Raw genomic sequence first — 11,385 nt, 5'->3', positions numbered from 1 at the left:
CACACACACACACACACACACACACACACACACACCGTCACACCAAGCAAAAATGACCTTCACATCAACAGAACACCTCCAGCAGTTAATAAAGGCACATGCACTTTCTTTGAACCCACTGTCACACCCTCCTCCTCATATATCTTACATTCCACATACAGTATGTGACCCTGGGACAGATTACTGGATTAATCCATTAACAGCTTGTTATTTCACAGACCATGAGATTTTTTCTGCCTCCACCTTCAGCTTGACTTTGTATATGTTCCTGCATTTTTACTTTTAGCTTACCTTTTTTCTAGCATGTGTTATTTTTTTGTTTTCTGTGATTTTGTAATTTTCTTTTTATAACTTCTGTACACCCCATATTCTTTGTATTTATTTATAATTCTGTTATGGCACACATTAAACAACAAATACCGCTTTATTGTGGTTTTTGTTGAGTTAATAGCACAAAGGAGAAATCTGTTTCATACATCAATATGAAACTGGCCAAAGATCATCAAAAATGATCTACACTGTATTGTTATAAAAGTTGTCAAGTTAGTTCTTTAAAGTGTTGGCTTATTTAAGAATAAAGACAAAAACTATTACACACAACTATGTTACCAATTTTCACAAAGAAATTCTATAGGCATGTTTATATGCCTTCACATACTATTAGCCAAAGTCCATAAACCATTACTGTACAATAAAGCATATTGATAGTGTGAAGTTAGGAAACTGAGGCAGAACCATTTCTTATAAGAAATAATGTCAAATTTATTTAACGTCCTTGGACGGAGAGAGATAGCGCTCTCTGACTGAGGCATTTCAGTACATACCTTACACACACACTCTTCCCCCCAGGGGAACAAACCCACCCCCTGCATAAAGATCTTTCTCACACTTGAACATTTGGTTATTCCTAAGAAAAAAACATTTTAATTTATCAAGGACATACATTTTAGCCAGATAAACACTCAGAACAGGTCTCCTGCTCACGGCATGAAGGTGGCTGTGTGAACTTATTCTTATCTCTCACGACCTTCCCTTCATCCTTGTCCAGAGTAAGGAGGCATCTGCTTTCTGTCCCCCCTACCTTAAACATTACAACATAGGGGCTGGTATAGGATTTCTCTGAACTCGCTCCTATTCAGGCAGGCACACTCAAAACATTTTATCTCGTAAGTAAGCCAAGGAAAAATATCCTTCCACAATAGCCATCAGGTAAATTACCCAGGCAGTTTGTACATGTGTTAGCAAGTGCCCAGATGCCAGACACCCCTAGCTGACTGCAGGTCGGGGCCATGTGCAGGGTCAGGGCAGGCAGCAAGGCAGATCGACACAACAAGTTGAGATGCATCCGGGCACAGTGGTTGTATCATACCTGCCGTACATCCACGACAACAAGCTGGCTCCACTGCAAGGATAACAGACCCTCACCCAATGCTTTTTAGTGTAATAGAGCAGGTGACGGGATGCATCAGAGACACCACAACTTATGAGTAACTTCGACTTAAGTTATATCAATGATCAAATAACTTACATGTAACTTTTGCCCAATGTATGTCTCGACGTACTTGCTGTACAATTCAGCGTGCTTGAGTGTACTTCAGCGTGCTCATAACTTATACAAAAGGTACTTATCCAACCTTTGCCATCGTTTTTGCCAGATTTTTTCATATGTCAAGTATACACTGGCTAAATTTTCAAGGGGTGACAGGGGTTTAAGGGGCTGATGACTGAAATATTTAGTTATAAATTCCTTTATATAGCACTGTTTCCACTTCTGTCCAAAAGTAATCTGATTTATTTTTCCAAATCCATTCGAAGATGTATTGTAATGTGCCTGTTAATGTCTATAAATGTTTTGAACTTCAAATCCTTCTAAAGACTTTTGTTTTTAACGTATGTTTTCCATCCGAAGACCGGGATCAGTATTGGGCCGAATACTGTTTATTTTCTACATACATGACATGTTTACAATTTCAAGAGTATTCAAGTTTGTTTTGTTTGCAGATGATACAAATATCTTCTTTACTAGTGAGTGCCTCTGGCAGCTATTGAATGATATCATATAATTATAAAAAGAATTGTCTTTGATTCTAGAGACTAAATTCATGTTACTTGAAAATGATAATGGAAATATAGTTGTGAAAGTCAAAAGAGTAGAGGTGGAACAGGTAAATGAAACACAATTCTTAGGTGTGATTACCGACATCTGCTGGAAGCCTTTATGAATGATTACATCATGATCATTCATAAAGCTGGCTATAATAAGCACATTAATGCATTTTTGACTCATTCTTCTTTAATCTTGCAAAATTTTAAACTTCACAATATATCCATAAAACAACACACAGTTGTGAGACATCATACAAAAATTTGTTGAGAGAGTTGATTACAAGGATAATCTAAATTTAAAAATCTTAGGTAATCAAAATTATGAAAAGAATACATTTAAAAGATCCTGCTGTGACCATTCATATTGTAACCGAATGTTCAATCTTAGTCTGAAATGAAAGAAGCCATTAAAATGGTCTGTCAATGTTGAGGGAAATCCCTGAGTTCTAGGTCATGGAAGAAATTAATATAAATGGGTTTGTTCTGAATCAAAGCCAACAAAGAAAAGTCTAACTATTTTATACAATGTGGTTAACTTTTAAACTAAATTACAAAGTCAGTAGAAACGACTGTTGTGTAAGCAGAAGCTATATATTGACGTTTTATAATGTTTAAAGCAACGTTCCATAAACTACTTAAAAAAAAATGCAATATTGTCTCTATGGAAACTGACAAAAAAAGAGAACATTTTCAGGTTAATGTGGAAAAAAAAACCACCTGAAATAATGGGTAAAAGGATCTGTGTGCGATCGTACACAGAGCTAAATATAAAATCATCTCCATCTGCACATAGGTTTCTCGTCAGCCTCTGTTAACAGGCTCAGAGTGAATTTACCAAGCTGATGACAGCACTGATCACCATCAGGCTGGTTCGATTTTGTCAGGCAAACGTGCTGCATCTTAGCTCCTCCGTTGTTACAAGTTTTCTAGGTTCAGTTGATATATTTGCTGATTGCTTAACAAAAAAACAGATACATCAAACTTTAAAAAAAAAAGGACAGAAAGAATTTCAGTTAACAACTGCCTTACCATGCTCATGAACGGAGCTCATGACCTCATGAATGGAGCTCATGACCTCATGAATGGAGCTCATGATCTCGTGAACTGTTTCCACAAACAGTGGTTATAAGGGCACACTATAACGGACTCATGATTTACCCAAGACTGTGATGAAACCATTGGAACTGGTAATACTGTCTGTGTTCCATGTTTTAATTTAAACTCAAATTGACAACCAGGTTTAAAGTGAATGATCCCATTCCCATGCATGTCTGATATTGTTTGTTTCAGCTAAAGTGAAGGGAGATAAGTATAAGCTCACACTGAGAATAACGGATAACTCTATGATAATAAAATCTAGCAAAAAACTCAGGGAGCACAGACCCTCCGCCAAGCTGCAAATTTGGCCCCAAATTGTGACTTACACTTACAGTATAGCAAATTCACACAAAATTTAAATGAATTGGTCTTTGTCACAAGGGACACCTCTGATAACAATTCCATTAAATCCATCTATAACTTTATGGTTATTCTACACACATACAGACACACAAACTTTCCTAAAAGCATAATCTCATTGGCAGAGCTAATTTTAACATCATAGACCAGGCAAGGGATTGATTCCACAATAGTTCTCCAGAGATAAATAACACATAATACATTTGTTTTATGCTCCATACAAAAGGTGTCTCTGAATCCCTGGATTTCCCATGGTGTGTGGCCTCTTTAATACAAAGATGCCTTCTATCTTCAATTCAACTTTTTTTTTAATTTTTTTTATTTGAATGTGGCTTATTTGACTCACAACATGCTTCACTCCATTGTGATAATGCCACAGAATGCAACCACAGAGGCTGTTTTTGTGAAATACAATTAGTGGTGGGAGATAAAGGCCAAATCCACAGCAAATATTGTACTATACATAAGGGTTTATGCTCTTATCTATTTCTTTTGTCTTAATTTGGAGCACAGCCAAATAGCAGGCATAATAGATGACTGTCATTATGGGAAAATTATGGAGCAGGAGTATTGGTTAATGTTTTGCATATTGCCAAGCTCTGGTAATATTTCAGCAAAGTGGATTCGTTTTAAGTGGAGCTGGTTATAAGAAGTAGCAGCAATGCAAAAATTACAGTATTATATCGCTGCACATTTGTCTTGTTAGGACTTATGATGACTGTTTTATTTTGCCATCTTCTCTGTAATTAAATTCTCAAATTGACCTACAGATAAATAAACAAATACATTATTCACCCCACTGAGTTTCATGCTTGATGTGCTTAAAAAGGCCATGGCCTGTCAAATCTGCTGAACAAGACTAACAAATTCCTTCCTGTGTTTTGTTTTTCAGCCTAAAGCAACACCAGCAGTAAGTCAGACCACACGGGGAGGAGGAAGCAATGAAGACAAAGTGAAATAAACAACTTCAGAATAAAAAGAGGACTTAGTGCCAGAAAACAGATTAAGTACAGTGTGTATGTTAGTGTGTGGGTGTGTTTGTAAAGGTGTGTGTTGTGGCATCTATGCACATATCTCTAGTGTGTGTGTATGATTGGAGATGGGGGGAATAGGGCATAATTGTTTGTTTATTTCTACATTCGGTATGTAGTATTTGAACTGTCTGAGGAAGACCTGCAGATTGAGGATTACCATGTAGCTCCTCTGTGAATCACAATCAAGAATTTAACTGATGTCACTGCATTATCCAGACTGGTAATAACCATTAAGATGATCACATGAGTACTAATAACTCTGTGACTAGAGTTCGCCTAAGTGCTCTGACAGTGATCTAAGACTGAGTTTATCCTTTGTTTATGTGTTTGAAATATAGTGTCTTGCAAAAGCATTTAAAGCCCTCACTCTTTTAAACTAAGACCACATATTTCAATGGATTGGGCAGAGAGGTGGGAGGGGTTAACACAATTCATATTGTTTTAAATGTAAAAATCTTAAAGTGTGACATGTTTATTAAGCCTCAGTAAGTCAATCATTTATCTTAAACCACCTTTCCACTCCAAGAGAGAGCTGAATAATTTGTAATTAATCTGCACAATGTGTTTCTCTCTGTTAGGGATGTCCCCATACAACTTTAACATTTCTGATTTGATACTGAATTTGGTGCTTCGACATTTGAATATTGAAAAACGGCTTGATCAAGTGATGTTACTTAAAGGGAGAACAATAGTCAAAAACAACAGGTATAAGTTCAAGACCCACTCATAATTAACAAATGGGTTACATACATTGTAAACAAGTGAATAGATGTGTAGTGTTTCTATAAGCGTGCATATATTGTAGATTTTATATGCAGGCCATTTATAACGACATTCTTTGCATGTAGGTCAAAAAGACCAGTACTGCTGCTTGGAGACAAGAGTCCCCCCATCCATTTGTTGGCTGTGGTCCCTGGTCTACAGCCAACATCAATCAGATTTGTAGAGACAACACTTCTTATGTAAACAGATTCTCCCTCTTCAGTTGCAGAACATGGTCCATTGCAACAAAAAGGAGAAGGTAGATTGATCTTTAGTTGTTTTTGCTTCTTTTAAGCTGGCAACACATTTTCAGATACAAGTATATGCAAAAGAATGACAAGTTTGTTTCACTTAGGGAAAAATGTCCAAAAAATGGCAACGCAAATTGACGTCTTCTATTGTGTGCATCGCCCCTATGTATTTTTAAACTACTAATTCTAAAGTAATTCACATAATTCATATTTGAACTGATGTTATTAGACTTTCATGTAATATGCCCTTTTAAGCAATATTTGATTTTTGCAAATAAAATGTGTTACATTTAGGTGAAATTCAAAAGACAAGATTTTTAAATTTAAGAGGGGAGTAGCAGGAAAGTAAATTGAAGAACAACCTAAAACCATGACAATAGGATTTGTAATATTTGTAATATTATTATGAAATAACATTGCTTTAAAATTCTACACATCTTTAACCTTTCTGTTCTTCGGGGTTTATAATGCTTTTTGCTTACTTATGTTTTCTGAGGCTTTTTTGGAACAGCTGCATTTTTACAGTGTTACTGTTACTTTCCTCCATAGAGAAACTGGTCACAACAGATTTTATTTAGGGATGTTATCTTCAGTAAAGCTGAAGTATATACATGCCACACTTTTCAGATTTTGGAAACCTTCGATTAATGTTGTTTTGCTTACAGTAATGCAATAGTTTTTGTAGGTTTATCATAAAAAAATTAAGAAAAAACAATAAAAGCATGGAATGTTATATCTCTCACATGCCAAAATGTAAAACAGTTTAAGGGTTTATATATGCTTTTACAGGGCACTGTAATGCTGTGATATGGCTTATATTAGTCGGGTGTGTACCGGTTCATTTTCAAACCATATAAAAACGTACTCAGGCCTAGACTCTGAAGTCCAAGGGCAAGGAAATCCCTTGTGACCTCATCCACTACGAACTGCATGACTTGCCAACAATTCAAACAAAACATATTTTTGTTTTGAATACAGCAATGCATGTCAGTCTTTATGGGATGGTCTCTTTTCCATTCATGTATCCCTCCTAATCAGAATCTAGAGTTAAAATGGAAAACAAGCAAAGAGACTTTCAGAGTTCCATCTGTGAATCATCTTCTGTTGAAAACATTCCCACTGCACTAAATATTGATGTCAAATGCAGGTTGGAGGTGACAGAAGCTCTCTTTGTAAAGGGCAACATGTATATAATATTTCTATATTTTTTTCCGTTGGTATAGCCAGAGCAAAATAAGCTTCCCTCCCTACTCATGTAGCACTAATACTGGGATTGTTTTCGATGCATGCAACCATTGCATTGATGTTATTTTTTTTAAGCCTACTTGTCGCGTGTTTTGATATTAGCGCTGCTCTTTAGGAATAGCTTTGTACAGCAATACAGCACATACTTGCAATGTAACTGAGATCACTTTTAGCAGTTTAAATTATTGTTTAGATTTAATCATCAAACAACATCAAACACAATGAGTAAAAAACAGGATTTGGTGAGTAGCAGTAACATTTATTTTCTGTGAGCTAGAGAAAAAAAGACATAATAATTGTTCCAGGGAAAGGTTTACAGATACTTATTGGCAGAAATTGGATTATTTATTTTCATTTTTTTGCCTTTTAATCATTTATCATAACATCCTTTTCAAAAGCAGTATTTGGGTAAAAATAAAATAAAATGGTTGAATCTCCATCTGTACATACAGGCTCAAATATAAATATATATTAGATCCAACTAATATTTGGTCATATCAATGATCTTAAAGATTGATTGTTTTCTAACCACCGACAAACTATCTTACATGATAGTACTTAGATGCACTCACTTAAAATTATTATTATATTTTCATTTTTGTTTCAATAGGACTTATGTAAGAGCATTTACTTTGGCCTCTTTCATCCATTTTTAGTGAAAATCTTTGATGCTTTTTTTTGGCATTACTAACCTGTTTGAAAACCAAGTTGTGTCACAGTTCCACACTTCTGTTTTCAGAGGAAAAGATAAAAAAGTTTGAGGTGTTCCTCTTCACTATATGTTTTTCATCAAATGCATGAGTATCCCGGAACCAAAAAAAAGTCTTTATTCAGTTTCTTCCAAATCTTTGTATTGCTTAAATGAAGTTATTTGTTTCCCCTGATCTTAAAAAAAACTTCAGAAGACATTTGGGTTGACCATGAGGGCCTTTTAGAAAACAACTTACAGGGTAAAAAAATCCCACTGTTGTTTTTTGATTTAAATAGAATTAGGCAAAATTAAAATGATTGGCGTGCAACATGAGCTTTTTTCTTGTTTTATTGTTAAAGGCAGGACTCTGGGTCTTGCTTGGGTGGAGATCCACAATCCTCAATAACAAAACACCAATGTGTTTAATAATATCACCCTGTAAAAAAATAAGTTTAAGGACATTTCTGCTGTTATAAGTGTGTGTAAACTTTAAAGAGAGGCTTCTTTTGTTCTTTTTACGGTGATAAAAATATTTTTTTCTTGTCCATCTGTTTGTCTTTCTCATTGAGCAGCATTGATGTGTTAAAATTTCTTATGCAATCATTATGTAATATTAACAACAATAGAGTTTGGATTAAAATGAGTCAGATTATCCAAGAGTAAAGATGAGTTAATTTACAAAATCTGCAGGGGGGACTTTGAGTTTTGAGAAGAGTTGTTTTTGTTTTTTGGTATTTATGTGCACTGATCAAAGAGTAATAAAGTTTCATATAATGTTGATCAGAACTAAAATATGCAGGCACTGGAATAAAACAATATCATTGTTTGTGTTTTGTTTTTTTTTTCTGTTTTTGCTTGACTTTTTTTTTTTTTTTAGTTTGTGAAACTAATAAACTTTAACCGTCAAGATGAAGGACCAATATCCAGCAAGTGGACATATTTATTAATAGGATTTGTGATAAGAGAAGTTCACTAAAAGATATCTGAATAATCATCCCCTTGGATAGTCAGAAAACTGCCCAAAAAAGATCCAGTATACTGCTGTGTCTTTTTTGGCTCTAACAAATGTGCAAAAACAAGATATTATTTTTATTGTTGTTTTTTATTTTTGTGCATCAGACTGTTTTATGTCTATTTACTCTGACTGCTTTCTCCTGCAGTGGTTTACTTACAGTAGATATGTGTCAGTATCTCAGCCTTTGTGAAAGGCCAACTGTGCCATGAGTCACAAGTAGATGTTACATAATATATGAGAGAGCTTTATCTATGAGTAGAAATTGTGCGATAAGATGCTTTTCAGTGGGTGTCAGTATTGTGAAGCTGTTACCTACACTGACAGCGAGAGACTCTTTGTTAGATGTGTACTATGAGCACATTTGTAAACACACCTGATGATGAATACAATGAAACTGACATCTATATCTGTTGTCTCTTTCAAAGCACACCCTCTGTGTTTTTCTTGTTTCTTTTTTGCAACTCTATGAAGACATTTTAAAAATATTATTTTCACAAATGCAAGCTCACCTTAAAGTTTGTGCAAATTTAAATGATTTTCATCACTTTCAATGTATCTTTTAGATGACATTGAGATAGCAAAAAACATTTTTACCCACAAAAATGGTAATACTAAACAAAATCTATTGATGTACTTATTGGTATTATTAAATCTACTGTATTTTCTTTTTCAAGCTTAGACCTGTCCATAACTATTTCAGATTATCCTTATTTTTATATCTATAACTTCTTATTCAAAATATTATTGAAATTTAATGTATACACATTATCACTTTATTAAGTACTATATCATATTAGGTTAACATCTGCAACAATACGATGGACTCTATTGCCTTAAAGATGCATTGGATCTTATACAATAGATCTAACAAGGTTTCTATTTAATGCAGTACATTTACATCAGTCAGCTGAACATTCATTTTCCAAATATCCACCACATTTAAAATTTACTTTCCTTTGATAAAGATCTTTGACCAACAAAGGTTGCTGAAGTCACAGGCTAGGTTCACATTCCAGGCATTAATGCTCAATTCCAATTTTTTTGTGAAACCGTATTTTTTTGCGTTGCCATTCACATTTCCAAAGATATGCAACTTGTATGTGATCTCCTGTGTGAACTGTATTAATACAGTGCAAGTGTCCCACATGCACAGTAGAAAACGCAATGACGCCACAAGCAAGTGTGCTCTATATTTACCGAACTAAACATGCATAGTAGTGCTGGAGCGCATCAAGCAATCTTTACCAACTTTAAAAAAAAATCTGTCTTTTCAAAATTGTTAAAAAAAAGACTGGTCTTCACCATGGTTTTTGTTTTTCTCCTCGCTTCTGCGTAGCAAGATGCAGAATAGTGACCTTTGTTGAGTATTAATGACGTTCAGGTTAGATGAATGAATTTGAAAAGATCAGATTCGTATCGGATTCAGGACCACATATCCATGGTCTGGGTCGCACTGGAAAAAATCGGATCTGTGTTGTTCAGACTGTCATTAAAAGATCAGATACAGGTTGCATATGTGCAAAAAATTAAGGGACCCAAATCCGCATATGTGCGGATTTGGGTCCCTTCAGGCTCTACTGTGAACATAGCCATAGTCATGCTCCTCCTAGAACTAGGCATTGTTACCATGTAAATGCCATTTACTGAAATTGAACTGAAAATACCAGTAGACCAGCAATTTCAGTAAGCAGACCAGCTTCTTTTTTTCATAATACTGATTCTTTTCCGTTCTGATTCTACATATAAAATGCTGCCAGAGATCACCACATTAAGATGCCTAAGTGAATGGAGTGGTTGCATTATAACCAATGGGACACACTATAAAAACGAGAGGAGAAAACTTTACCCTGGTAATGGATGATCACAAAAAAACCTACTGGACTTCCAATGAGAGGAAGTTTCTACATGTCAGAGTTGGTTGTAGAGGTCAAGGTGCTCTTTACGTAATATGCAGAGAAGGAAAAGCAGCTTGCCTTCCTTGAATGTCAGGTCACAGACCTTTAGGAAAACACAGGGATTAAATATGTTATCAACTTTAAACCCAAATCATATGCAAAGGCAGTAGCAGACAGGGCAGAACATAGCAAGGAGCTGGATGAGGGCTCACCCAAGCAACTGGTGGCAGCATTTCTGCAGTCAAGGGGGATTTTTCTGGCTTGGGACCAGGTAAAAGCTTGTAACCCGCTAACCAGAAGAAACAAGACAGATAAACCAGTTGTCATTCAGGATCCATCAAGGAAAAGCACTCATACAAAGGGGCAGGATGTTAAAAGTTACAATTTTTTAATTTCATAAATAAATAAATGAATGCTGCTATAGGTAAAAAAGAATCATCCAAGGAAAACAAAACAAAAATCCAAAGCTCTTGGTCTTGAAACTGCAAAATCTTCAACAATCCTAATGGAACTCCAAAAAGGGCAAGGTTCTTATGGTAACGAGTGTAGAGGGATCAAAAAGCCTGGAATGGGGACCCTTGCCACACCAGACTGGACTGGATTGGAAGGTAATAGAACAAACACTAGCAGGAGGTTCAGTGAGATACATTCTACATTAGGTGATAATGGAGGAATAATACAATGAATATGGGGTTATGAAATTAGCATATTCGGTCACAGTAAAACAGCCCATTGATCCAGACAATATGTTCTGCATACATGCATATATTATACCTGCCATTATTATATCAATGCTCTGCAAAATTTGTAATAAATATATCTTAATTTGCAGGGATTATGATATTGACAAATTAAACCTATAATTTACAGAAAAAGTGGTGTAACCATCAAATAATCACCACAAAAAAAGAACAGGAAGTTCTTGGAC

The 11,385-nt window shown here is 35.2% G+C and overlaps 1 protein-coding gene across 1 annotated transcript in view; it reads left to right on the top strand.

The window, feature by feature from the left end:
* LOC107089680 (zinc finger matrin-type protein 4-like) overlaps positions 1-8,399 on the top strand; it is a 92,939-nt gene extending 84,540 nt beyond the window's left edge. The window contains exon 7 of the mRNA XM_015382631.1: positions 4,457-8,399. Within this exon, the coding sequence (XP_015238117.1) occupies positions 4,457-4,478 (22 nt within the window). The 3' untranslated portion in view covers positions 4,479-8,399. The remainder of the gene's footprint in view (positions 1-4,456) is intronic.
* Positions 8,400-11,385: the final 2,986 nt, after the last annotated feature.

Source organism: Cyprinodon variegatus, unplaced genomic scaffold (genome assembly GCF_000732505.1).
Source record: "Cyprinodon variegatus isolate N-32 unplaced genomic scaffold, C_variegatus-1.0 Scaffold1, whole genome shotgun sequence".
NCBI lineage: Eukaryota > Metazoa > Chordata > Actinopteri > Cyprinodontiformes > Cyprinodontidae > Cyprinodon > Cyprinodon variegatus.
The sequence above is the reverse complement of the archived record's forward strand: the minus strand, read 5'-3'. Positions and strand labels throughout refer to the sequence as shown.